This window comes from Ascaphus truei, chromosome 3 (assembly GCF_040206685.1).
Source record: "Ascaphus truei isolate aAscTru1 chromosome 3, aAscTru1.hap1, whole genome shotgun sequence".
NCBI lineage: Eukaryota > Metazoa > Chordata > Amphibia > Anura > Ascaphidae > Ascaphus > Ascaphus truei.
In genome coordinates this window covers 243,485,209-243,512,299 of record NC_134485.1, presented here as the reverse complement: position 1 = coordinate 243,512,299, position 27,091 = coordinate 243,485,209, and the positions used below count along the sequence as shown (strand labels likewise).

Below are 27,091 nucleotides of genomic sequence, written 5' to 3'. Positions count from 1 at the left end.
ACTATTTAGGAAGATAAACTACTTCCTCTTTTGAAATACACAGCCATAATGCGTGCCCTGGGAAGCAGGGTCTTTGCCGATCGATCGGCAGCTTCGATCAATTGCATTTCTGTAAAAGGTAAAGAACTGCTGTGTTTATTATACTAAAAAATGGGCAAGATGATATGCTGCTTTAGTAATTAAACACATTTGTTAATAATTGCTAGCATGCAGCAACAAATACAATAGAAACATAAGAACATCTCATGGATAAAAGCAAATACAATGGACTTAAAAACATGCAGTACTTGGGATTTTGGTTACATCTCCCGCGGCCGGAGATATTAAACTTATGGCAGAGAAACGCATTGCAGGCACTTTTGGCCTTTACATATTTGGCACTAAGCTATACATTCTGTTTTTATCATCGGCCCTTTTGCTGCTTGAGTACCATGAACACTGTCCACTTCATTGAATGGAATGTTTTCTGACAATACTGCTCTAAATTTCGATTTTAAAGCATTATAAAAACCAATATCAGTGGCACACTGATGGTCTCTTACATTTATAGCTCTTTGACCAACATATTACTTGAACTAACCTATATATCGTGAGCACTATATTAACCATGACAGTACAACATGTTTCAATCGCTTGGCAAATCTGCCCCAATATCAATAAGTGGAGAAAAGTGGATTTATTTGAATGCCAACGCATAAAAAAACGCTGAGCATATTGTTTCATTTTAGTAAACAGATAATTGGGCACGATATAATTTACCGATTGTAATTGTAATTAACACATTATAATTGTAATTTACCGACTGGAATCCCCCCCCCAGACATCCTAAGTTTTAACTTATAGGCATCCCAAAAGCACAGTTTCTGAGGCTGAAACGTATATGTTCCAATATGGACAATTTTTTATATCAATCAAAAGAACTAGCCTCAAGATTTTGCCAAAAGGGATACAGGGAGACAGACCTACAGAGGGCCTTTGAACATGCATTTCATACCCCACGAAATTATCTTTTGAAAAATAAAAATAAAACTAGAGATGGTAATCAGAAGGCACCATTATGTTTTATTACACAGCACAGTCGACAGGCCAATGTAATTCGCACTATTGTTTCCAAACACTGGAATATTCTAAGCCTCGATACTAAACTAAAATCATCTATTGAAGATTTACCTAAATTTGTATTTAGAAACTTATCGAATTGTGTGTCACCAAGTTTATTTGTTACACCTCCAGCGAAAACCAAAGGTTTTGTACCACCTTTAGGCTTCTACAAATGCGGATTTTGCAAAATGTGTACCTATGCAAAACCGATAAAGACTATATATTCAAAGAAAAATAAGGACAAAATAAAATTGAAGCGTTTCATTACATGTAATACCCACTATGTCATTTATATGTTAACTTGTGGGTGTGGGAAGAACTATATCGGGAGAATTATACATCCATTAAAAATACGTATAATGGAACATATTAGATCCATTAAAAATAAAGATCTAAGATTCCCAGTCGCGACACATTTTGCTGAATGCTCAATGGGCAAATTAAACCTATTCACTTTTAGTGGAATTGAATATGTTCCTCCTCCAGTCAGTCTTCTGGATTTTTATAATGGATAGTCTAACACCCAAGGACATTAAAGCTGCAGTTCAGTCTTTTTATTTTTTTTTATTTTTTTACTTCAATAGTTTCATGTGGGCAATCTCTAATTACCTAAAGAACTGCATAGCTGCTGGTCAATTCGTTCTCCGGCTATTGATCAGCAAAGTTTGGCGACATCTTTAAATATGGGCAATGTAAATTGTTGCTATAGGAACAAGCATGCTTGTTAAAATAGAATACAAGAAAATTGGTCTTTCAAAGTTGTTTTTTTTAAAACAGAAAATGCTAAAAGTATTTTTTTTTACTACAGAACTGATTTATTAAAAAAAACACACATGCAGGATATTGCCTGAACTGCAGCTTTAATGTTGACTGGGAGATCAAACACTTTCTCTAGTACTCCCTGAAATAAGTTCTTCACTCCCCCCCCCCCAGTGATACAATTTTAGTACTGGTGGTTGTTGTTGCAATAGTCCTGACTAGAAATGTTGCTACACATGCCCCTGAATTAACAATTTTGAACACCATCTTGGACACTAATTCTTTGTTATTGGGTCTGTGGGTTACCCCGACCAGATAAACTTGGTTTTACCAATTTGAGCTATCTTTAGTCTCCCTAGAGTCGGAGTTCCCCATCATTAACTTAAGAATATTGTCACAAAAAAATTATTACAAAAAACTATTACATTACAATAGCTTTGTGATTCCTTGAGATGTCTAGTTATTGTTAAATAACATACTAATATAAACTATTAACATCTTTAAAAATATCATCATGTTCATCTTGTCCATATGATTGATCACTAACCTGATACCATGGATTGGCAAATAATTAATGATATTTTGTAAACTATAGCTATGAATTTCTTTGCCTGCATTATAGATTGGTAACATTGTTTTGCAGATTAATTATTAAGGAATTGAATACATTGTTTAGACTTATTGATTGGTTGTTTACATATGTCCATCTATTACCAGCTTTTGAAACTGCAATAATCATTGTCATAGCTCATTTGAGATGTACAATATATATACACTATATACTAATTACAATTTTCATCTCATACTATTCAAGCAAATAAGTTGTATCTCTTTGTACTTATTAATTTTTTCACATATTCTCTCTGACTTTACTTGATTTTATTATATTATTTTTGGATGTATCTTTCTTTCATACATCTACATTTTAATTACATAGAACTTCTTGGTTGAGGAGGAGTAAAAAATAGTAATCTTATGATTGATCCTTCCCCCCAATTAGTATGTATGTATATACTTTTGTATATTTTTCTTTATATTTTTTCTGTTTTTTGGCTTCACTTCATTTGTGTTATCATTGCGCATGTGTTTAGTAGTGTTGAACTGATCTATTCTGGGCGGGTATCTATCCACCAGCCGTGTAGGCTGCTCCAAATTCATTGCGGAGGGCGGTGTGATGTCACGTCCGGATCAGTTCATTACTTAAGGTACTGTATGTCGAGTAACGATACTCTTTGACAAAGCCCCACAGGGGTGAAACGCGTTAAGAGTTCACAGGGGGTCTATCCCCTCTTTCATTCATTTTGCTCATGGTTAAATAAAGGCATATTTTTTGATTGCACTGTCCAGCCTCCCATTTTGCTAGCAGTGCCCGCTGATTTTCTCCCTTCACTGAGATGTTTCGTGTCCCCTCCCAGTGTGTTGTGCTTCAGAACCAAAAAGTGGGACACGATTTTAGCATAACCACAATCACCAGAGATGTGGTTTAGAAGACATTAGTATTAGGTAACCAATAACATTTATGAGAATATTATTGAAAGAAAATAAAGTGTATTTTGAAGGCCTGATATTAGGCTGCGGTTAGTGTGCGCGACAGAGCTCAAGTAGGCGAGCACGCCTCTCGCTTGAGCATTCTGTCCTCTGTTGACGTGCACGACAGAGGGGTGGCCGTGACGTCACCAGACTGGTTTGCCGTTATTGGCTCAAACTGTTCACGTGATGCGTCTGCCGCGTGAAAATGGCTTGATCTCCTCTAAATCCTGCCGCACGCAGCATGGCCGGACTGGGGCACTTATATGAATTTGTTTGTGCTGCGCGTGGTCACATGCACTATGTCCGCAGCCCTACACACCAAAAATGGCATTGGGAGAGATATACAGGTATCAGATCAAGCCATCCAAGTATAACTATATTTTTTAATTAAAATAGTACACGGAAAGAACAGAGGCAGTGGAATTACTGTTAATATTCCTTATATCATGCTCACAATGTGTACAACATTTACATGATTACCCTGTTCAAGAACAGACACTTAAAACGACTACTTGGTTCTGTCTGAAAATAATTTGACAATAGATTTCTTACAGTATGTTCAACTCTTGAGCAAGTCAGAATGTACTTTATTCCTTTTTATCCCTTTGAGAGCCGAGGGGCCATGGCACCCTTTGTTAATCACATTACTGCGCCATCACTGACGACATCCCACTTCATTAAATCGCTTCCCTAGACAAACGAGCGTGCATTTTATGACGGCTACTACGTTTCGGGGCCCTAGGAGAACCAGACCCCATGATGTAGTAGCTACGTCTCAGGGCACCCAAAGGATTAAATGTCATAGGGGTGCATAATCCTGGTCAATACCAAAGCAAACAGAAAAACACGAAACATGTTTTGATGCTAGAATTTCATTTTATTTCAAGACTGATCAAAACAAAAAAAAAACAACAAAACAAACAATATTGTAATATGAAAATGGATATTGCTAAAAAAAAAAAAAGTATCAGTGATTTCAATAAGGCCCCGTGGTTTATAACAGCTTTGCTGCCAGAGGGGGCTGCACCACATTGCCAAGCGTTGTAGGCGCCTATGGCAGGGACCGGGGTTGATGCAGAATGAAACCATCGAGAACAAGCCCATTCATTACACTTTTTTTTTCTAATGCAGACAAGATGTACACGACAGCTTTTACACTGTACCTTTTTAAAAACATCTTGATGTATTTTTACAAACTATTAAGCAATGCAACAAAATGTAAAAAAAAAAGGGAGGTGCCTTCAACAGGCTGCAAACCCATTCAACAGGGGTAGATTTAACATTTGTGTAAGTGTTGCCAAAAAACACCATTTTAGGAATACACGAGAAAAAGAAAAAAAACCCACATCTGATGGAAAACCATTTAGAAAAATTACTGATTCTAAAAATATACCAATTCTACAGAGCACATGTATGATGCTTCTAATTTGATTTGACTTCAATCTGTTTGTCATACAGAGACATTTACGAGACAATATGTTGGTGAATATAAAACTTTTTAGAAAAGTCTTGCATGTAAAGTAGGATTCTAGACAAAGCGCGTTTATTGCTTGATTGTAGCCAAGTGTTTTTTTTCAGGCAATAAACCAAACCTTGGACTGCTTATCTTTGTATAAAATGGGCAAAGGCTTTTGTACAGCAGGGCACAAGAAAGTTTATTAATCTCCAAAGGGGATTGTGTACAATCTGAACAAAGCTCTCAGCCAGCCCATTTTAGAACAGGACAAAACAGGCTTTGTAAGGGAAAAAGTATCAAGTGTTCTCAAGCATAAATAAGAAGAGAGTATTTACAGATCGACAAACTTCTAATCGTCGTCAGAATCTGAATCATACTTCTTTCCCCGGATAGTTTTCTTATCCAGTTTTGTGAAATTAGCCCCATATTTCTTCTGGCTCTCGTAAGGTGGCTCCATTACATTTCCACTACAGAAACAGAGAGAGAAAGTGTTAATCCAACATCACAACCATTCACATATTTACTTAAACTGTTGAGAAGATTGAAAGGAAAAGACTAATCTAATAGGAATGCCAAATGTAATGATTTGCTCCTTTTAAAACCAATGCATTTCCCCCTAGGTGGGAAGCATGGAGTCACCGGAGCTGAACCATGTTAATTTCAGCTCCGGGACCCCCGGCGCCCTGAGATACATACTGTACCTACAAGGTGATGCCGGTAGAAGCCCCATCTGAGGGCACAATATAGTGGCTCAAATCTCCCACTGCATATTGGCCAGCATGGAGTAGGACCTTTAATATGGAGATACCAGCATCGCCTACAGGAGGTATGCACCTCGGGAAGCAGGGGTTCTCTGGAGCGGAAATTAACACAGTTCAGCTCCGGAGACCCCCTGCTTCTATAAAACAAAGCTTTTGGATGTCATGTTGCAGACAATAAGGTCCTCAGGATTAAGACAGATTACTTGATGTGAGCACAACAGGTTGCACAAACTGGTGGCTTGTGGCTGGATGCAGCCCCTCACCCGTTGTAAGAGGGTTTGATCGGTCCCTTAACCCGGTTGAGTTAAACTATGCAGAAGAGCGAATCAGCTGAAGCAATGGCCCATCTATTTTGATGGGACGCCACCTACTCCTTGCACAGAACCCGAACTCCTTGCACAGAAACCACAATCTTTCCAAAGCAAGGGGAAGATTGATTCACAATATATTAAAGGAGCAACTCCCGCTTAAAAAAAATAATTGTTTAGTATTTTTTTGTTTTTAAAACAGGATTGAAGCAGGGGGTCTACGTAGTTTAACTATGTCAATTTCAGCTCGAGGGACACACTGCTTCCAGAGATACTTACCTACGAAGGGGGTGCGGGTATCTGCAGTTTTCTGCAGCTTAAAGCTCCCACGACACACGGCCAATAGGAAGCTACATCCGGTTACATCACGGCTCCCTAATAGCTTGCAGGCGCTTTGAAAAGTCGCCATAATCTGAACCCTGGATGCGAGCCGGAGTAGCCAACAGCACACCCTACAGAGGTAAGTATCTATGGAAGCAGAGGGTCCCTGGAGATTAAATTAATGGCGTTCAGCTCCGCAGACCCCTGCTTCAAACCTGCAGATAAATCGTGCTGTTTTTGAAATTGCCCTCAAAGTGTACACCAGCAAAGACAAATGTGCCAGTAAAATCATGCTTTATCTGTATGTAAAAATAAAAAACTTTTAATAGGGGAATAACGCTCATTAAAAAAAGGTCAATAGGAAGATGAAAGCGTAATGAGGGGCTGGGGAGGGGGGAAAAAAAGGGATCCACGACATTAATGGAGCCATCATTTTTACATTTTTAATTGAAGATGTATTGAACACAGGAAAATGTATAATGTAATGTTACCTGTAGGTAATAATATCACCACAACCAAGTCTCCACTCCAATGTCTCTGTGGTGAAGTCATCGTTATTGCCCAGATCAGTAAAACCAACCACGTAATCTTTTGTCTTTCCGTCTTTCACCAATGCCAGAGTGGGGATTGCTTTTATGCGCAGTCTCTCGCATAAGAAAGGAGCTTTCTCGACATTTAATTTCAGGAACTTGGTCTCAATGTGCTTCTTGGACAGCACTGCCAAGTGCTTGTCCAGTATCTTACATCTGGTCAAAGATAAAACACAATGTGAGAAATAAATCCATCTCTATCAAGTCTGAGGGTGAAAACAAAACACTGGATGGCTCTCAAACACTTATCTCGTGAAGTAGTAAATAAATGTGATTGTGAATACAAAGTACAGTAAATATACTATAAAGGGTGAAAAAAACACAGTGAAATATAGGCAAAACAAATCTTGCTACTACCCTTAAGATACTATAAAGGAGATGAAACCGCTCATCCGTATTGAGAATCAAATATATAAACACAGTTTAGACAGGTGCTTAAAGGGGACAGAGAAATATTTATTAACAGTGATGATCCCAAGAGGATCAGATAGGTTGGCCTTTATTTTAGCACTCAATGGTCGGGAAGAGATAAAGTGGATAACAGTGATCCTTCCGAATAGTTTCTGTTGTAGGGCTGTTTAGCCTTTAGAGAACCGATAGACCAAAAAATAAAAAAGTTTTAATAGTTCAATTACTCATTAAAACACACAAAATTAATTCATACACTTAAAAAAAACCCTTGTAGAAGTGGCAAGGTGCAGTAAGTATAGCCAATAGAAAATGTCTATATATATATTAGACTATGCTGTCTAAGAACATCCATTATCAGTTTCAAGCATAGTGTTGAACTGGCACAGTAAAAACGCAATCCTAACTGGAGATGTATATATACTATGAGCTGATAAAATATCAGATTGCAATAGTTCAGGCTTGTAGCTGCTAAGTATCGATACTGGTGATCCCTGCAACAGTAGTGATACTATCTAGGTCAAATAGTTTGGATATTAATGCCACAAATAACAACCTTGATATCTGGGTATCTACCAGTACTAGTAGTGTAACGCCCCCAGGAGCGGGCAGAATCAATATCCCAAAATAGAAACAAAGCACAAAACGGCTTGATCACAGCGGATCAAAAACAAACTCTATTCACTTTGTGTGTAAGTTTGTAGCTGCTATGAAAGATAGTACGTGTCAGTATAGGTGATCCCTGCAACAATAGTAACACTATCTAGTCAAGTAGTCTGGATATTGGTGCCGCAAATAGCAACCTTAGTATCCGGGTATATACCCATGTGAATAGTGTAACGCCCCCAGGAGCGAGCAGGGAATTAATGTCCCAAGATACAAGCAGAACAAAGCAGTTTGATCGCGGCGGATCAAAATCCACGTTGAGACTTCATGATGAATACAAGCCTGTCTCTCTCGTGTTAGGATTACTGGATGTCGCCACTTCTAATGACGTCAGTTCATGACGATCGTTTCACGTGTAACCACTCTCCTTCAGGGGGGGAGGAGTCAACTCCTTGGTCTAATCGGTAGATATTTATATGGTTAGTGATAAGAAGGTCCCGCCTCTACTGACGTATGTGGGCGGGAACTATGTCCGTGATCCCACGGATGCATAGTAAAGGATGTCTCCTGTATGTAATACGAGGCATGATTACAGTTGCTGAAACGCCTATATAGATGGTCATGTATGTATCCCTATACCAGCGAAAGTAATGATAGAGATATGTCTTTTTTCTTTCTATTAAAGTCATTAAAATGATCTCATTGTGTACAATTCTTGACATCAATGCACATCACAACATTTTATGGTCCTATATCAGGCATGCACCAAGGAAAGTATACCCCCTGGAGGTATGGCTCTAAGATAATACAGTATTAAGAAATGGAAAGATAATATATATATATAGTGTATAGTGATATTGTAGGAGTGAGTGAAATAATAAAATCTGCCCGAAAAGGTCAATGCAGATTAGAGTAGTTCAACTTTTATAATCATCTGTGATTGTTAATAGGGTTAAATAATAATAGTGCAGTGTACTAGGGCAGGGGTGAGCAAACTTTTTATGCTGAGCCCCCCTTTTCATCCATGACATTTCTCGGGCCCCCCCTGCCTGATGTAATCAAAATCACATGACATCAGCGCACGTGAGCTGGTTCAGCCAATGAGGGCGAACCAGCTTTGTGACGCCTCCACCACGCGTCTACAAAAAAAGTATTTATAACACAAATACATCACTTAAAAATAAATATTATGATATTTGTCTAATAGTGTCCCCATTTATGCTGTATTATTAATCTCTCTCTTCCCGCCACATCAGGACCTCTCTGCCCTCTTCCACAGTGTCACACTCCTCTCCCAGTCTCTCCCTGTATTTCTCACTCCCCCTCCCTCCCCCCAGTGTCTCCACCTCCCTCCCCAGTGTCTCCACCTCCCTCCCCAGTGTCTCCACCTCCCTCCCCCCAGTGTCTCCACCTCCCTCCCCCCAGTGTCTCCACCTCTCTCCCCCCAGTGTCTCTCTCCCTCCCCCCAGTGTCTCTCTCCCTCCCCCCAGTGTCTCTCTCCCTCCCCCCAGTGTCTCTCTCCCTCCCCCCAGTGTCTCTCTCCCTCCCCCCAGTGTCTCTCTCCCTCCCCCCAGTGTCTCTCTCCCTCCCCCCAGTGTCTCTCTCCCTCCCCCCAGTGTCTCTCTCCCTCCCCCCAGTGTCTCTCTCCCTCCCCCCAGTGTCTCTCTCCCTCCCCCCAGTGTCTCTCTCCCTCCCCCCAGTGTCTCTCTCCCTCCCCCCAGTGTCTCTCTCCCTCCCCCCAGTGTCTCTCTCCCTCCCCCCAGTGTCTCTCTTCCTCCCCCCAGTGTCTCTCTCCCTCCCCCCAGTGTCTCTCTCCCTCCCCCAGTGTCTCTCTCCCTCCCTCCAGCCATTGTCTCTCCCTCCCCCCAGTGTCTCTCTCACACTCTCCCTCCAGCCATTGTGTGTCTGTCTCCCTCCCTTGTCTCTCCCCTTCCCTCCAGTGTCTCTCTCATCCCCTCCAGTGTCTCTCTCATCCCCTCCAGTGTCTCTCTCATCCCCTCCAGTGTCTCTCTCATCCCCTCCAGTGTCTCTCTCATCCCCTCCAGTGTCTCTCTCATCCCCTCCAGTCTCTCTCATCCCCTCCAGTGTCTCTCTCATCCCCTCCAGTGTCTCTCTCATCCCCTCCAGTGTCTCTCTCATCCCCTCCAGTGTCTCTCTCATCCCCTCCAGTGTCTCTCTCATCCCTGTCTCTCTTTCACCCCCTCTCCCCATGTCTCTTTCACCCCCTCTCCCCATGTAGCTCTTTCAACCCCCCTCCCCATGTAGTTCTTTCACCCCCCCTCCCCATGTAGCTCTTTCAGCCCCCCTCCCCATGTAGCTCTTTCAGCCCCCCTCCCCATGTAGCTCTTTCACCCCCCCTCCCCATGTAGCTCTTTCACCCCGCCTCCCCATGTAGCTCTTTCACCCCCCCTCCCCATGTAGCTCTTTCACCCCCCCTCCCCATGTAGCTCTTTCACCCCCCCTCCCCATGTAGCTCTTTCACCCCCCCTCCCCATGTAGCTCTTTCACCCCCCCTCCCCATGTTGCTCTTTCACCCCCCCTCCCCATGTAGCTCTTTCACCCCCCCTCCCCATGTAGCTCTTTCACCCCCCCTCCCCATGTAGCTCTTTCACCCCCCCTCCCCATGTAGCTCTTTCACCCCCCCTCCCCATGTAGCTCTTTCACCCCCCTCCCCATGTAGCTCTTTCACCCCCCCTCCCCATGTAGCTTTTTCACCCCCCCTCCCCATGTAGCTTTTTCATCCCCCCTCCCTATGTAGCTCTTTCACCCCCTTCCCCATGTAGCTCTTTCACCCCCTCTCCCCATGTAGCTCTTTCACCCCCCCTCCCCATGTAGCTCTTTCACCCCCCTCCCCATGTAGCTCTTTCACCCCCTCTCCCCATGTAGCTCTTTCACCCCCTCTCCCCATGTAGCTTTTTCACCCCCCCTCCCCATGTAGCTCTTTCACCCCCTCTCCCCATGTAGCTTTTTCACCCCCCCTCCCCATGTAGCTCTTTCACCCCTCCCCATGTAGCTCTTTCACCCCCCTCCCCATGTAGCTCTTTCACCCCCCCTCCCCATGTAGCTCTTTCACCCCCCCCTCCCCATATAGCTCTTTCACCCCCCCTCCCCATGTCACACTCTCATTCTCACACCCCCCTCCCCATCTCACACCCCCTCCCCATCTCACACCCCCTCCCCATCTCACACCCCCCTCCCCATCTCACACCCCCTCCCCATCTCACACCCCCCTCCCCATCTCACACCCCCTCATGTCACACTCACCCCCCACACTCTCACCCCCTCTCCATCTCACTCACCCCCTCCCCATCTCTCACCCCCTCATGTCACACTCACCGTCCCTCCCCATCTCACTCACCCCCCCACAATCTCAGTCTCACCCCCCACATGTCACACTCACCCTCACCCCTCCTCATGTCCCACTCACTCACACACACTCACTCCCTCCCCATGTCCCAGTCTCACACTCCCTCCCCATGTCCCAGTCTCACACTCCCTCCCCATGTCCCAGTCTCACACTCCCTCCCCATGTCCCAGTCTCACACTCCCTACCCATGTCCCAGTCTCACACTCCCTACCCATGTCCCAGTCTCACACACCCTCCCCATGTTCCAGTCTCACACACCCTCCCCATGTCCCAGTCTCACACACCCTCCCCATGTCCCAGTCTCACACACCCTCCCCATGTCCCAGTCTCACACACCCTCCCCATGTCCCAGTCTCACACACCCTCCCCATGTCCCAGTCTCACACACCCTCCCCATGTCCCAGTCTCACACACCCTCCCCATGTCCCAGTCTCACACACCCTCCCCATGTCCCAGTCTCACACACCCTCCCCATGTCCCAGTCTCACACACCCTCCCCATGTCCCAGTCTCACACACCCTCCCCATGTCCCAGTCTCACACACCCTCCCCATGTCCCAGTCTCACACACCCTCCCCATGTCCCAGTCTCACACACCCTCCCCATGTCCCAGTCTCACACACCCTCCCCATGTCCCAGTCTCACACACCCTCCCCATGTCCCAGTCTCACACACCCTCCCCATGTCCCAGTCTCACACACCCTCCCCATGTCTCAGTCTCACACACACTCACCACGCTGATGCAGGAAGCAATAATGCTGTGTAGCACAGCGCAGCACAGCGCCACCTAATGGGCAAAAGTGACATTGCAGCTACAGACGGCTTTTTTTCTCTGCTCCTGGCAAAATCGCCGCCCTGCCTGCGCCCCACCTAAACAATCTTGCGCCCCCCAGTTTGCGCACCGCTGTACTAGGCTATACTTACTGCACCTTGCCACTTCTACAAGGTTTTTTTTTTTAAGTGCATGAATGAATTTTGTGTGTTTTTAATGAGTAATTGAACTATTAAAACTTTTTTATTTTTTGGTCTATCGGTTCTCTAAAGGCTAAACAGCCCTACAACAGAAACTATTCGGAAGGATCACTGTTATCCACTTTATCTCTTCCCGACTTGAGTGCTAAAATAAAGGGGAACCTATCTGATCCTCTTGGGATCATCACTGTTAATAAATACTACCCTTAAGAAGCTTGTTTCCCAAGCTTAGCAGACAATTTTCTCAAACAGTAGGGGAGCCAGATGGGTGCCATGAAATAAAGAAAAATCACATAGTGCAATATGGCAATAAAATGTGATAACAATTTAGGTGATCTGTAAGTAATCTACTCACAAGTGGAGCAGAATAGTAAGCAAAATCCCACAAGTGGTATGTTCTTCCAGGGGTAATGCACAGGAAATTTAACACTATCAGTGTGCTGTCTATCGTCCCCTTTTACCCTTAGATTTGGTAGACTTGTTTAACACGCCTGCTACAAGTGATTGACTCACCAGTTACAAGTTATTTTTTTTCTTTTTACCTTCTCCATGGGACTGACCCTTTAACTTGCACCTCTACATCTAAATGCACATTTGCTTGTGCAAAGAAAATTGAAGTACATGGCAATAGTGTTAGTCAAAGTAATTGTAAGTGCTGGGCTCCCTATTTCAAGCTTAAAGCCAAAAGCAAGAGAGGCCATGGTCAAGCAATTTACAGCAATTACATACATGGTTACATTCGTTGGAATAAAAATAGTGATATCCACCCATTACATATCCCAATATTCATCAAAAACCAAGTAATCATGTAAAATAAAGCCTCTAGCAATTACCCACTTTCAAAAAGTTCGATTAAACCCTTCCGTGACCACCCTGAACCCATCACAGGAGAATGGTCCAGCTTGCATAGTAGATACATTTTCCCCATGAAGGTTCTTTTCAAGCTAACCTGCTGAAATCAACAATTGGGTGCAAGTAATAATGCAGCTTATGTTAAACCCATTAGCAAAGCTTTCTATTTCCATTATGCTGCGTGGACCAAAATGTTAAAGAGGTCCAAGTGTACAATAAGTTCTGGTCATTTTTATCGACAGAAAAAGAAGGAAACAATTAGGTCTAAACAAGCTTAATAATGTTTTTTATGCATTCATGAAACGTGGGCAAATTTTTGCTTAACTGAATCTAAAAACAAATTCAGCAGTTGTATCCATAGAATACCTGAAAGTAGAATCTTTGTAGAAATGACAGACAACGTTTTTACTCTCCTTCACTTCCTGGAAAAAATCTCTCTCGCTGGGTATTTCTCGATATTCACCGTGCCCTTTGGATAACCATTCCTGGGTTTAAACAAAAACAAGGAGATTAAATCCTCTCTCACATGTGTATATCGATTAGATTTATGCATCACAATCAAGTGGTTAATGGGCTACACTTGTGGGGATTTAAAGAACCAAAGTAACTTTATAAAAGGTAGTTCTGTGATTAAAAAAACAAGTCTACTGAAACAGTCTCAATGTTATCCTGGCTTAGAGGGCATAACCTCGCTTTAAAGCGCCTTTTAAATACAACGGATAAAAAAAAATAATATATATATATATATTTAAGAGGGCTTTTCTTTGAACTGACATTCCTAACAATGGAGACATTACAACAGGGCTCTTCAACTTGTTGCCCATGGGCCATGTCTGTCCCCCAAAAGGACCATAAAGTGGCCCTTGGATTGTCTGCCCGTTTATTTCATTGAAGTTGCTCAGGTTGCTAGAGCATTTTATTTTTTAAACCCTCGCTATAAAGCTAAGGTAATTAAAATGTAAGTTACATATGTTATAAACGCTAACAAAATGTTGACGTACGGCTGTTATTAAGTCTTTTTAGGTATATAGTAAATTATACTGTGGTACACATCTGGCCCTTCTACTCTCTAACCCAACCCGCTGGAAAGAATTACAGGGCAGTGAGTAACCAGCAAACATTACTTGTTTCTGCTGCTGTGCCTTCTTCAGCGCTTCAAGTCTCCTTTCCTTTAGACGATCCATATCATCCTCATCCATCTTGTCCAGCTTCTCCATCTCTGCATCCAGCTGTTCCTCCATTATTTTGGCTGTCTGTATTAATTGATTCTCCATGGCTTTCGAAAGCATGTCAGCTGCCATTTCTCAAAGTGCACAGACCTGAGAAGAGATAGTCCCCGTAAATACAAATATCACGTCCAACAGGTCTGCAACCCTACTTTTGATCATTATCTCCTAATGCTTCCATTGCAGCTAGGGATGCTGGAAAATGAGCACAGTGTAACCTTTTGCTTCACATCCATTTTAACATGGAGCCCTATAAGCTTAAACCTGCCGTATTACGGTTAACAAGATACAATATTTGTAGAACTAGATCTTAATGTCACTTCAAGTGCTCTTATCCATTATGTATTATACTCTTTGGCACTAAAACACATCAGGATTGTAGGTTTTACAGTAAATTAGACTAAAGGTTTAATCGCTTCAGAGACCGGCTGCCAACAATGCTTTCACGGACATTGAGGTCAATCACTTCGGCATTGATAATGTTAATTAGCAATGTATGACAGAACATCTGCCACAAGAAGAAACAAACATCTTCATTCTGATAATCTGTACTGGTTTTAATATGTAAATTATTAACTGCTCAGACTATTTGCAAAGTTTACATGAATATTTATTTGGGACTGCAAAGAGAAGGCTCCATTACTGCATTAACCCATAATAAACATATAGTTGCCAAGAACATTACATCTGGAAATATACAAATTTCATCCAATATTTGTAGATTAGAACAGGGTTGGCATACAATCCCGAACATTGAACAGTCACAGAGAGCAGGGCTGAATAATAAGGCAAGGACTCACTACACCCCCACCACTTGACTTGATCGGCAGGAAAGGCCAGGCTTATAGTGCTGGCGACAGCAACGTCACCCGCGAAAGTTATAATTAGGGTTTCCGCGACTGTCGCCTGTGACTTCACGAAAATGGGCGGACCACGGTCTGATTGGTTTAGAGGCAGTCACATGTGGCAACTGTCTCTAAAAAAATCAAATGGACATGCTTTAAATTTTTGTGCCGCGATGTTGCGCCGTCGTGCTTACTATAAGCGCTTGCGACGGAGTCAATGTATTTGATTTGGAGTGATGTCGCGTCGCAATGCACTATAAGCTGAGCCTAACACATCTCCCAAACCCTTCATCAGCATTTACTGAACATCCCCCAAAGACCCATCATACGAATTTCCAAGTGTTATTTTCAGGGTGTATGTGCGCCATTTTCCCAGCACCATGTATTTGTTTGGACGCGGTTTCCTCTGCTAGACCTGCATGATCATATCCCATAACAAGTAACCAGTGCACTCCCTCTCGCCTGCAGGGCCCTCGAGCGCACACTCCCCCCCCCCCGCAGGGACCTCCAGCGCACACTCCTCTCTCCCCCCCGCAGGGCCCTCCAGCGCACGCTCCTCCCTCCCCCCCCCGCAGGGCCCTCCAGCGCACACTCCTCTCCCCCTCAGGGCCCTCCAGCGCACGCTCCTCCCTCCCCCCCCCGCAGGGCCCTCCAGCGCACGCTCCTCCCTCCCCCCCCCGCAGGGCCCTCCAGTACACTCTCCTCTCCCCCCCCGCTGGGCCCTCCAGCGCACTCCTCCCCCCCTCCCCCCGCAGGGCCCTCCAACACACTCCTCCCCCCCCCCCGCAGGGCCCTCCAGCGCACACTCCTCTCCCCCTCCCCCGCAGGGCCCTCCAGCGCACACTCCTCTCCCCCCCCCGTAGGGGCCCTCCAGCGCACTCCTCTCTCCCCCCCCCCCCCCCCGCAGGGCCCTCCAGCGCACTCTCCTCTCCCCCCCCCCGCGCAGGGCCCTCCAGCGCACACTCCTCTCCCCCCCGCAGGGCCCTCCAGCGCACACTCCTCTCCCCCCCGCAGGGCCCTCCAGCGCACACTCCTCTCCCCCCCGCAGGGCCCTCCAGCGCACTCTCCTCTCCCCCCCCCGCAGGGCCCTCCAGCGCACTCTCCTCTCCCCCCCCCCCCCCGCAGGGCCCTCCAGCGCACTCTCCTCTCCCCCCCCCCTCCCCGCAGGGCCCTCCAGCGCACTCTACTCTCCCCCCCCCTCCCCGCAGGGCCCTCCAGCGCACTCTACTCTCCCCACCCCGCAGGGCCCTCCAGCACACTCTCCTCTCCCCACCCCGCAGGGCCCTCCAGCACACTCCTCTCCCCCCCCCCTGCAGGGCCCTGCAGCGCACTCCTCTCCCCCCGCAGGGCCCTCCAGCGCACTCCTCTCCCCCCCCCCCCCGCAGGGCCCTCCAGCGCACTCCTCTCCCCCCCCCCCCGCAGGGCCCTCCAGCGCACACTCCCCTCCCCCGCAGGGCCCTCCAGCGCACACTCCTCTCCCCCTCCCCCGCAGGGCCCTCCAGCGCACACTCCTCTCCCCCTCCCCGCAGGGCCCTCCAGCGCACACTCCTCTCCCCCCCCCCGCAGGGCCCTCCAGCGCACACTCCTCTCCCCCTCCCCCACAGGGCCCTCCAGCGCACTCTCCCCTCCCCCCCCACCCCGCAGGGCCCTCCAGCGCACACTCCTCTCCCCCCCCCCGCAGGGCCCTCCAGCGCACTCTCCTCTCCCCCCCCCCCCGCAGGGCCCTCCAGCGCATTCTCCTCTCTCCCCCCCCCCGCAGGGCCCTCCAGCGCACTCTCCTCTCCCCCCCCCCGCAGGGCCCTCCAGCGCACTCTCCTCTCCCCCCCCCCCGCAGGGCCCTCCAGCGCACTCTCCCCCCCCCCCGCAGGGCCCTCCAGCGCACACTCCTCTCCCCCCCCCCGCAGGGCCCTCCAGCGCACTCTCCCCTCCCCCCCCACCCCGCAGGGCCCTCCAGCGCACACTCCTCTCCCCCCCCCGCCCTCCAGCGCACTCTCCTCTCCCCCCCCCGCAGGGCCCTCCAGCGCACTCCTCTCCCCCCCCCCCCGCAGGGCCCTCCAGCGCACTCTCCTCTCCCCCCCCCCGCAGGGCCCTCCAGCGCACTCTCCCCCCCCCCACCCCGCAGGGCCCTCCAGCGCACTCTCCTCTCTCCCCCCCCCCGCAGGGCCCTCCAGCGCACTCTCCTCTCTCCCCCCCCCCGCAGGGCCCTCCAGCGCACTCTCCTCTCTCCCCCCCCCCCGCAAGGCCCTCCAGCGCACTCTCCTCTCTCCCCCCCCCCCTCAGGGCCCTCCAGCGCACTCTCCTCTCTCCCCCCCCCCCCGCAGGGCCCTCCAGCGCACTCTCCTCTCTCCCCCCCCCCCCCGCAGGGCCCTCCAGCGCACTCTCCTCTCTCCCCCCCCCCCCGCAGGGCCCTCCAGCGCACTCTCCTCTCTCCCCCCCCCCCGCAGGGCCCTCCAGCGCACTCTCCTCTCTCCCCCCCCGCAGGGCCCTCCAGCGCACTCTCCTCTCTCCCCCCCCCCGCAGGGCCCTCCAGCGCACTCTCCCCTCCCCCCCCGCCCCGCAGGGCCCTCCAGCGCATACTCCTCTCCCCCCCCCCCCGCAGGGCCCTCCAGCGCACTCTCCCCCCCCCCCCCCGCAAGGCCCTCCAGCGCACTCTCCTCTCTCCCCCCCGCAGGGCCCTCCAGCGCACTCTCCTCTCCCCCCCCCGCCGCCCCGCAGCACACACTCCTCTCCCCCCCCCCCCCCGCAGGGCCCTCCAGCACACACTCCTCTCCACCCCCCCCCCCCCCCCCCCGCAGGGCCCTCCAGCGCACACTCCTCTCCCCCCCCCCCCCGCAGGGCCCCACTACCGCAGCAGTAGAAGGGCCGGAGAGGGGCGTGGCATTCCAGGGCACCCGGACAGCGTTCCACTGTGTCCCGGGCGGCGCGCGCCACTACATAGCAACCAGACGTCCGGCAGCTAACCGCGGCAACCCAAGCACGCGCACTGTCGGTAACCAGCATCTTTGCTACCTCTTTCCTATCAACAAAGCTTTTTTCCACCGCTTGTTATTAAGCAGCAAACGTCCACACCACCGGCAGCAACTGTCAGGCAGGCAGCAAACGGACCACAGGTTCTCTTTGACAATACGCAGCAGGCTCTGATGAAACGTCACATCCGCAGGGTTCAGTCACGTGACCACGCCTATGATCGCGAGGGTATGCTTGAAGCGCTGCGCACCCATCTTTAAAACTGGCATAGCAATTGCTGCACATGATATGGTTGGTGACCTACTCCTCTGGTGTCTGCTACACATTTATCCCTAAAGAAATATCCGTATTCTTTATGGAAGCTGTTCGAAGACACATTTTTCAGTATCGCTGCAAGAGCGATTATTTGTACCCTCGTGGAGAGACCGGCAAAAGGGTTTAAAAAGTAATACTAAAGAGATCAGCCCACCACGTACTCCCCATTCGCGAGGTTTGGGGCCATAACATTACGTTTTAAGGAAATAATACAGATCTTGCTGTCACTGGGGGATTAATGTGTACATGATTCCTGCTGCTAAAAAATGAATGAGAGACTCGAAATCATTGAGACTCTGTGGCAGTGTGAAGGAAAGAATATGAATAATGTCCCAGCACGTGTCCTTAAGTTCGCTGAACCACACTGGCTGAGACACGCATGGGGCGTGTTCCACTTGCCCTCTTACTAAACACTTGCTGCCGGCCATCTTGGTACACCTCCCTCCACCATATGTTCTTGCATTTTCAAAACCACATCGCCTTTCCGTTCATAAAATGTAATTTCAAACTCCTTTATTCCATAGAGCCGTTATAAACCCGCCGCTCGCTCGAGCTATGAGCTCCTTTTTATGTCGCAGATGTGAACCCCGCTCCTTCCCACAAAGTCCTGCGTGCGTCAACTCGGCGGCCTTCATTGGCCCTGTCAACGAGCTGCTCATTACCTAATGACGCAGCGGGCGTAAGGTCACGCGCTTGCGCGGAAGCGGCGGATGTCAGAGAAGGCAGCTCTTTTTCACCATATGTACAGTAGCGAGGTGCGCGAGCCGGGGGTTTGTATACCCGGGAGATAGGCAGCGCGAGTCGCCCACAGAGAGCGCAGGACACACAGCGGTCATGGGGAAGAAGCAGAAGAACAAGTCCGAGGACAGGTAAATAACCTGCAACACAGAGACAGCTTACAGACAGGCATCTTATGTACAGGAGAAAGAGGCCCGGAGACAGACCTCATATAATGTACAGAGGGGAGAGAGGCCTGGAGAGAGGCATCATGTGATGTACAGAGGGGAGAGAGGCCTGGAGGGAGGCATCATATGATGTACAGAGGGGAGAGAGGCCTGGAGGGAGGCATCATATGATGTACAGAGGGGAGAGAGGCCTGGAGAGAGGCATCATATGATGTACAGAGGGGAGAGAGGCCTGGAGAGAGGCGTTATGTGATGTACAGAGGGGAGAGAGGCCTGGAGAGAGGCATCATGTGATGTACAGAGGGGAGAGAGGCCTGGAGGGAGGCATCATATGATGTACAGAGGGGAGAGAGGCCTGGAGAGAGGCATCATATGATGTACAGAGGGGAGAGAGGCCTGGAGAGAGGCGTTATGTGATGTACAGAGGGGAGAGAGGCATCATGTGATGTACAGAGGGGAGAGAGGCCTGGAGAGAGACATCATGTGATGTACAGAGGGGAGAGAGGCCTGGAGGGAGGCATCATATGATGTACAGAGTGGAGAGAGGCCTGGAGGGAGGCATCATATGATGTACTTTGGGATGAGAGGCATCATATGATGTACTTTGGGATGAGAGGCCTGGAGGGAGGCATCATATGATGTACAGAGTGGAGAGAGGCCTGGAGGGAGGCATCATATGATGTACTTTGGGATGAGAGGCATCATATGATGTACTTTGGGGTGAGAGGCCTGGAGGGAGGCATCATGATGTGGTCTGTGGTGAGAGGCCTGGAGGGAGGCATCATATGATGTGCTCAGGGGTGAGAGGCCTGGAGGGAGGCATCATAAGATGTGCTTTGGGGTGAGAGGCCTGGAGGGAGGCATCATACGATGTGCTTTGGGGTGAGAGGCCTGGAGGGAGACATCATATGATGTGTTTTGGGGTGAGAGGCCTGGAGGGAGGCATCGTATGATGTACTTTGGGGTGAGAGGCCTGGAGGGAGGCATCGTATGATGTACTTTGTGGTGAGAGGCCTGGAGGGAGGCATCGTATGATGTACTTTGGGGTGAGAGGCCTGGAGGGAGGCATCATGTGATGTACAGGGGGGAGAGAGGCCTGGATACCGACTAACTCGCTTTGTGTATATAATCCTATTCAACAATCTCACACAGAGAAACATATGTCCTAAAGAGTGGAAAAGCTAATATGCAGAAGAGGATATGAATTTAGAGAGACTCTTATCCATATAATTGGAGAGCATGCAAATAGGGAGATATACCTTAATGTATGTGTGTGTCTATCCATCCATCCATCCAAGGTGACTGGAGGGAACACGACTTTCCATACATACGCCACTAAGTGGGTATTATTTGTACTCTCATATTGCTGATTGTAGCACTATTGCGCGGAAACTCCCAATCAAGCCATTGCTGCTATCAATGTTCACCCTTGTAAGTATGCGATTTTTAAGTAGGATATATATAAATGTGGACATCTTATTATGCATTGGACGTATGCATCCATCCGTTTCTTAAAGTCATTTTGTCCACGAACAATAACCTCATTCATTGAGATGGACTTAAAGTGAGACTATTATATATAGGGAAGGATGCAGAGCAACAATTATATATGTGTTCCTATTTGTATAATTCTGGCTATGTATGCAGTTCCTTATATACATGGCTTATCATAGATATGAAACTATCATGAAACTGGTGGAAAAGTGCATAAAAATGAAGAAAATGTTGTGACCTCGGAGCTTTACCTTTAAAGAGTTTACAATGTAAGTGGTATTGTACAAAGGCAAAGAGATGTAATTGCACATATAAAAAGTGCTGATCACATCTGCAACAAGGGCATTGACTTTGACATTATTTTTCACATATTTCTGCAGCAGTGTTTCCCAAACCTCACCTAAGGGTCCTGAACAAACCAGAATTTGAATGCAACCAACCAATAGCCTATTCTGATGCAAATTAGGGTTGCTCACCTACCTACAAATGCATTGGTTATGCCTAAAACCTGATGTTGTCGGATGGTCAGTTCAAGGACCCCTGTACCAGAGGTTTGTTAAAACGACAAGGTGATGCATTTTGTTTAATGCATTTTGATCAAAGCTTGGGGTAAATTACCTCTCCCTCAATTGCATCCCTCATAATCTACTGTACATTTAAAGCAGAAATGAAGGCTGTTAAAACTTGTAGAGGCAGCTTACACCCTTCTCAGAGGTTGCCCATTATTGGTTTGTCATGTTTATGACTAGCGCTATCAGATGCTGCTGAACCTATTGTGTTCTAATTTCTTCAACTCCAAGAACAGCACAAGGAAGAAGATAGGTGATGGTTGCTCCCAGGGAAGCAGCAGCCAAACTGATTAGTTCTGAAAGTTATAGCCCTTCCACTGCTCGTTGTGCTCATTAACCTTGACAGTGTCCTAATGACGCAGCTGGTACGACATGGGCCCTGGCATGCCAGAGGCCCTTCTGACCATGGGTATTTGCTCGTTTTTTGGGGGTTGATCTGTTCTATGGAGCAGCCAGCCCAATCACAATGGAAGTGAATCTCCCCCCACCATTTCCAGCATGTGGGGCTTGGTCGATCGGGTGATCATTCCTGGTGCAATCATTCTGCACTTAAGTGCTGGACGTCTGGTGGCACTCTAAGAGTTAATACTTTGTTATAAATTATATTCTAAATCATAGATGTTATTAATTACAAAATAAATTAAGAGTTGTAATTATTTAGATTGAGATTTAAAGCCACAATCCCATCTCGTTACCTGAACGAGGTCCCTGGAGCTCATAGGGGCTCTCCTGATGACCTGATTGCCCCTTGGTTCTTGAGAGATTTGTATTTTTTGTACCGGTTTTTAACACACACACACCACACACCACACACCACACACACACTCTCTCTATAATAGCTGTCTAGAAAAGTCAGACATCATCTAATGACATGATGGACACCTGAGTGAGACCTGACTCCTGTGGCTATGTTGCTCGCCCAGTGGACTCTTGCACCACACCTAGGGATTAAAGCTTTAATATTGTATAGCCCTGCTGTACAATGTATGTGTGTATTTTAAATAATATTTAATAGTAAGAATTTAATAGTGCTTTTTCAGCTTTTAACCATATTTGTTAGTCTGTTAACGGATAAATATGACTCTGACTGATGGTTTCTTACAATGGGAATCTAGTTCCACGGAGAGCATCGCCATTAACATGAACGCACCCATAGGAATTTGCCTGGTTACACTGGCTAAGGGAGAACTTAATTTCTCTTTAAAATGACATTTCACCTGAGCTTGGGGTCTCCAGATTACAAACTGTAACAAAAAAATACATTAAAAAAAAATAGAGCCGATATTGCTTTGCTATTTTAAAAGGACAAAAAGTTATTTCACATTGCTACAGTATAAAATTGTGAACATGGCTTCCAGCAACAGCTGTATTTGCTTATACAGGATTGTGGTGCAGACGCGAACCCTGCACTGAGGTCCGGGGAGGCGTGGCCGTGACATTACGTGACCGTGACATTACGTGACCGGTTTGCCCTCATTGGCTGAACCGTTCATGTGATCCGGCCATTGCAAGACAAACACAAGATTGTTTGTCTTCTTGAATCGCGGTCGCGCACACTATGGGCGGTCTCATAGAGAAGAGGTCTGTTGTTTGCGCATATAATCGCGGCCTTACACGGTTTGTCGTGATATGGCTGCAGGACCAGCATTTAGAGATCAGTTGTGGCCCACTGTCAAGAACAGTGTCTACACCAGGCCGGGCTGTTCTGTATTCTGCGTGTCAGACTCGTAGGGAGTTCTCATTCAGCTTTGGTCCTGCTAAAGGATGACTTTGAATATGAACTGCAGCTGGTGATCTGGTTGCTTTAGAATAAAACATGGTGGTTTTAATTGCTGTTGATAGTGTCTCTTATCTAGAGCTGAAAATAAAGGCAACCTTTATCTCCCTGTTGCTGGGCCTCTTCTGCATGGGGTGTGGTGTGCGTTTTTTTTTTTAATGAATTTTTTTGCTGAGTCCATATATTGTTGACAGCTGAATTTGCTCAGCTAGTCTTTTCCTTCCATGCTTAAGCTGTTGTGCACGCACACATTATTGCATCACCAGTTCCTAGTGCATCGTGCACTTTTGCCCCAACTGAAGCTCTAGAAAGGCAGTAGATACACTATTAACGCTTTTTCTGAAAGAGAACATGTAATGAATCGCAGCACAATGCCCCAAGGCCTACCTGACAGCAAAGGGTTAACACAGCCTGAGAAATACTGTGGCCTCAACGGTTTTTAATTTTTTTAAAAAATATTATACAAGGTACTCATAATTATTGCTTTCTTGTAATTTTTAGTTTAATTAGCTGTCCTACTAACTATGGAGATGCATGCCTACACAGAAGATGAATAAGCTCATACACGTTCAAAGCTCGCCCAGTGATTTCCTAATGAGTAGGAAAACGTGTTTAAAAATATATTAAATTCCTCTTCTGCACACTGCGGGGCCTATACAGTAAAGTCCGATAGAAAAAATCGCCAGGGTTTTTAAATCGCCATTTTTGACAGCGTTGCTATCGCGGTATGCAGAAAGCCCCGAATACCAGTGATGGCAACATTTCAACAAATTGCGAGTAGCCAGCACAGAGATGATCTGCCCTCCGAAAAGGGCTCACCCGTGGAGTTGATTCTGCTGCAGAGAGAGAGACGCCTCTCTCTGCGCAAATCTCGCCAGAAATAAAAATATTTTAATTTACATTTTATTACTAGTGTAGATGAACAGGGGGTCTCCGGAGCAGAGCCGCATTAATTTCAGGTCACGTGACGCGGGACATTTACATGCATAGGAGATACCGGCACCCTATAAAGGGGCCTGTATTTCGGAAAGCAGGGTGTCCCCGAACCTCAAATCTGCTCCGGAGACTCCCTGCTACAATACACTACTAATAAAATTAAAATATGTAATAACCACCAATACACAACCCACCCCCTGTGCCCCCACATAAAACCATTATTTATTTTTTTACACACGGGATTAATACCACAGGCCGGCGGGGGACCCCACGGGTGTCCGTAGTCCCTTGGGTGGTCCCAGCTAGGCTCCGTGGGCCTCCAGGTGGTGTCCGTGGGCCCCAACGGGGTCCATGGGTTGTCCTTGCAGGCATCTGTGGTCCCCGGGTCGTCCCCACGGGTGTCTGGGGGCCCTTGAGTTGTTCCCACGGGTGTCCGGTGGGCCCTCGGGTCGTCCCTGCGGGGGTCCCCGTGTGGTCCCTGCAGGTGTCCGGGGGTCCTCGCGTGGTCCCCGTGGGTCCCCATTTGCCTGCGGTACCATTCCTGTATTTAAAAACACAAAAACCTGGCCTACATTTCAATAAATACACCTCCCCTTACTGCTCCCCCCCCCCCACCCCATACACATATAGTACAGTAATGTGCAAAATAACTATTATCCAGGTATGGATAATAGATTTGCCCATTATAAAACACACCATTAGCCAGCCAGCATGAATACAGTAAATAACAACCGTTCTACTTGCCCCTGCCAACATGAGGGGCGTCCTCATCAGCATTCTGCAGGGCCATGTCCTCCGATGCCAGCAACAATACATAAAAAAATACAATCTAATGGCCCCTAGCCCCTTAATCACCGTAGCGGTTAACAACCGCTATAGTAATAAAGGGGTTTACCCACCCTCCCCCACTACCCACCCGGGAGGCCTAACAACCCACCCTGGACCCATTATACCCACCCTATACCCATTGAGTGAGTGGTATAGTAGTACATCATACCCATATAATATGGGCATGATAAGCTACTATAGCAGTCAGTGGTCACACTAATACAAAAGCATGAATGTCAAAAATACACAATAATAAAACAGATACAACAAGCAACTAAACGCCCATCAATAAAAATTAACCACTACCTGTCCTGGATCTTCACGGTGGATGGCGTTTGATTGTGTTTCGTGATGTCACGATACGAGAACTTGCTGATTCCCCAGGATTTGGAGGGCCAACGCTTCTAAAGATAAGATAAATATTGAGTGTTTGTACTTTTTATTTTTACATGTTTTTTTTGATTGGATTTTTCTTTTTTTATGTTTTTCATTGCCCATTGACTGCTAATGTATTAATCTGTGCCTGTTTATGGTATAGATGAATACAGTGGGAGCCAATGCATTTTTTGGCAAATGCATTTCTTCTATGGACTGTTATTTTCTATTTCTGTTTATTGTTTAGATTAAATTGATTTGAATTGTGATGGCTTGTTTTTTTATGTTTACAGATTGGTTAGCGATTGTATTTAATGATGTATTTTGGTAGTTACTGGTTTTAATTAATGTGTTGCCAAGTGGTTTGTATGAATTGATTGTTTTGTTGGTTACTGCATTTAGGTATTAAATGTATTATTTGGCTAGTGGTATGATTTATGTAATTGATTACATAGGGATTTTAATTATTTTATTGAACGCCTAGTGGTTTTATTTCTTTAATTGATTGGCTAGTTTTATTTGGTTAATTGCTTGGTTGGCTAGTTGTTGTAATTTTTGTTTATGGGTGTTTAGGTGCTTGTTGTATTTGTTTTATTATTGTGTATTTTTGACATTCTTGCTTTTGTATTTGTGTGACCATTGACTGCTATAGTAGCGTATCATGCCCATATTATATGGGTATGATGTACTACTATGCCACTCGGTGGGTATAGTGGGTCCGGGGTGGGTGGTTAGGCCTCCCGGGTGGGTTGTGGGGCAGGGTGGGTTAACCCCTTAATTACTCTAGCGGTTATTAACTTCTAAGGTCATTAAGGGTTTAGGGGCCATTATATTGTATTTTTTTTATATCTTGTTGCTGGCATCGGAGGACATGGCCCTGCAGTATGCTGACGACGACGCCCTTCATGTTGGCAGGGTTAAGTAGAACGTTTTTTATTTAATTTATTTATGCTGGCTGGCTAATGTTGTGTTTAATAATGGGCAAATAATCTATTATCCATATCTGGATAATAGTTATTTTGCACATTACTGTACTGTATGTGTTTGGTGTGGGGGGGAGGTGTATTTATTGAAATGTAGGCCATGTTTTATTTTTTTAAATACAGGAATGGTACCGCAGGCCAGCGGGGACCACCCGTGGGAACCCCCTGGGGTGCCCTGTGGGGCCTGCGGACACCCGTGGGGACCACCCGGGGACCCCCGCTGGCCTGTTGTATTAATCCTGTGTGTAAAAAAATTAATGGTTTTATGTGAGGGCACAGGGCGTGTGTTGTCTATTGTTGTTTATTAAATATTGTAATGGTTTTTGGTGGCCTATGAGGTGGGTAGTAGGGCTGTTGTGTGTATTTTTGTTTATTGTGGATAGCGGTGGTGGGTGAAGGGGGTATTAGGCCTACCGGGTGGGTAGTGAGAGGGGTTAGCCCCTTCATTACCTTAACGGTATTAACCGCTAAGGTAATGAAGGGGTTCAGTCCACCCGCAGGACCTAAACACCCACCAAGGGCCAAATGCCACATTCACCCACCCCTGCTACCCACAATAAGCCTGGCACTGTTAGTTAACCCCTTGATTGCCTTCACGGTTAGCTGCTAAGGTAATGAAGTTGTCTGTAAATACATTTTTCATGCATCTGATTCATGCTGGGGCTCTCCGGTGCTGATATTAATGGGTATCAGCTCGGGAGCCTCCCGACATCAATCTGATCCAGGAAAAATGCCTTCTCGGCAGCTTCTCGCCACCTTCTTGCGAAGTTTTTGTGGCGGGACGGTTTGGAGTGAATCTACCTTCTAGAGCGGCGATCAGCCTCGATAAGCTGATCGGGTC

General features: G+C 46.8%; 2 protein-coding genes across 5 annotated transcripts in view; one reads left to right on the top strand and one right to left on the bottom strand.

Annotated features, from left to right (window-relative positions):
- Positions 1-4,246: 4,246 nt before the first annotated feature.
- On the bottom strand, positions 4,247-18,268 carry TXNDC9 (thioredoxin domain containing 9). 3 transcript variants are annotated; one of them, XM_075590481.1, is made up of 5 exons: positions 18,207-18,268; positions 14,155-14,349; positions 13,397-13,515; positions 6,728-6,982; positions 4,247-5,313 (listed from the first exon to the last, which is right to left on the bottom strand). In XM_075590481.1, the coding sequence occupies exons 2-5, from the start codon at positions 14,329-14,331 to the stop codon at positions 5,196-5,198; spliced, it is 669 nt and encodes a 222-aa protein (XP_075446596.1). In that variant the 5' UTR covers positions 14,332-14,349; positions 18,207-18,268; the 3' UTR covers positions 4,247-5,195. The 3 variants fall into 3 exon arrangements, with proteins under 3 accessions (XP_075446596.1, XP_075446595.1, XP_075446597.1); XM_075590480.1 differs by having other exon boundaries at positions 18,111-18,267; XM_075590482.1 differs by lacking the exon at positions 18,207-18,268 and adding an exon at positions 17,948-17,969.
- A 795-nt stretch (positions 18,269-19,063) lies between these two features.
- The window catches only part of EIF5B (eukaryotic translation initiation factor 5B), a 35,878-nt gene continuing 27,850 nt past the window's right edge, over positions 19,064-27,091 (top strand). Inside the window, exon 1 of one of the 2 annotated variants that reach the window (XM_075590478.1) lies at positions 19,064-19,252. In XM_075590478.1, the coding sequence (XP_075446593.1) occupies positions 19,218-19,252 (35 nt within the window). In that variant the 5' untranslated portion in view covers positions 19,064-19,217. The remainder of the gene's footprint in view (positions 19,253-27,091) is intronic. The other variant, XM_075590479.1, reaches the window with a different exon arrangement.

Bases quoted from the DNA above. Each gene is read 5' to 3' on its own strand.
- TXNDC9 (XM_075590481.1), bottom strand. From the start codon at position 14,331: ATGGCAGCTGACATGCTTTCGAAAGCCATGGAGAATCAATTAATACAG. The intron at 6,983-13,396 runs GTATTCTATGGA...ATCTTTGACCAG, and splicing joins TACAAAGATTCTACTTTCAG to ATGTAAGATACTGGACAAGC. The intron at 5,314-6,727 runs GTAACATTACAT...CTGTTTCTGTAG, and splicing joins GGTGATATTATTACCTACAG to TGGAAATGTAATGGAGCCAC.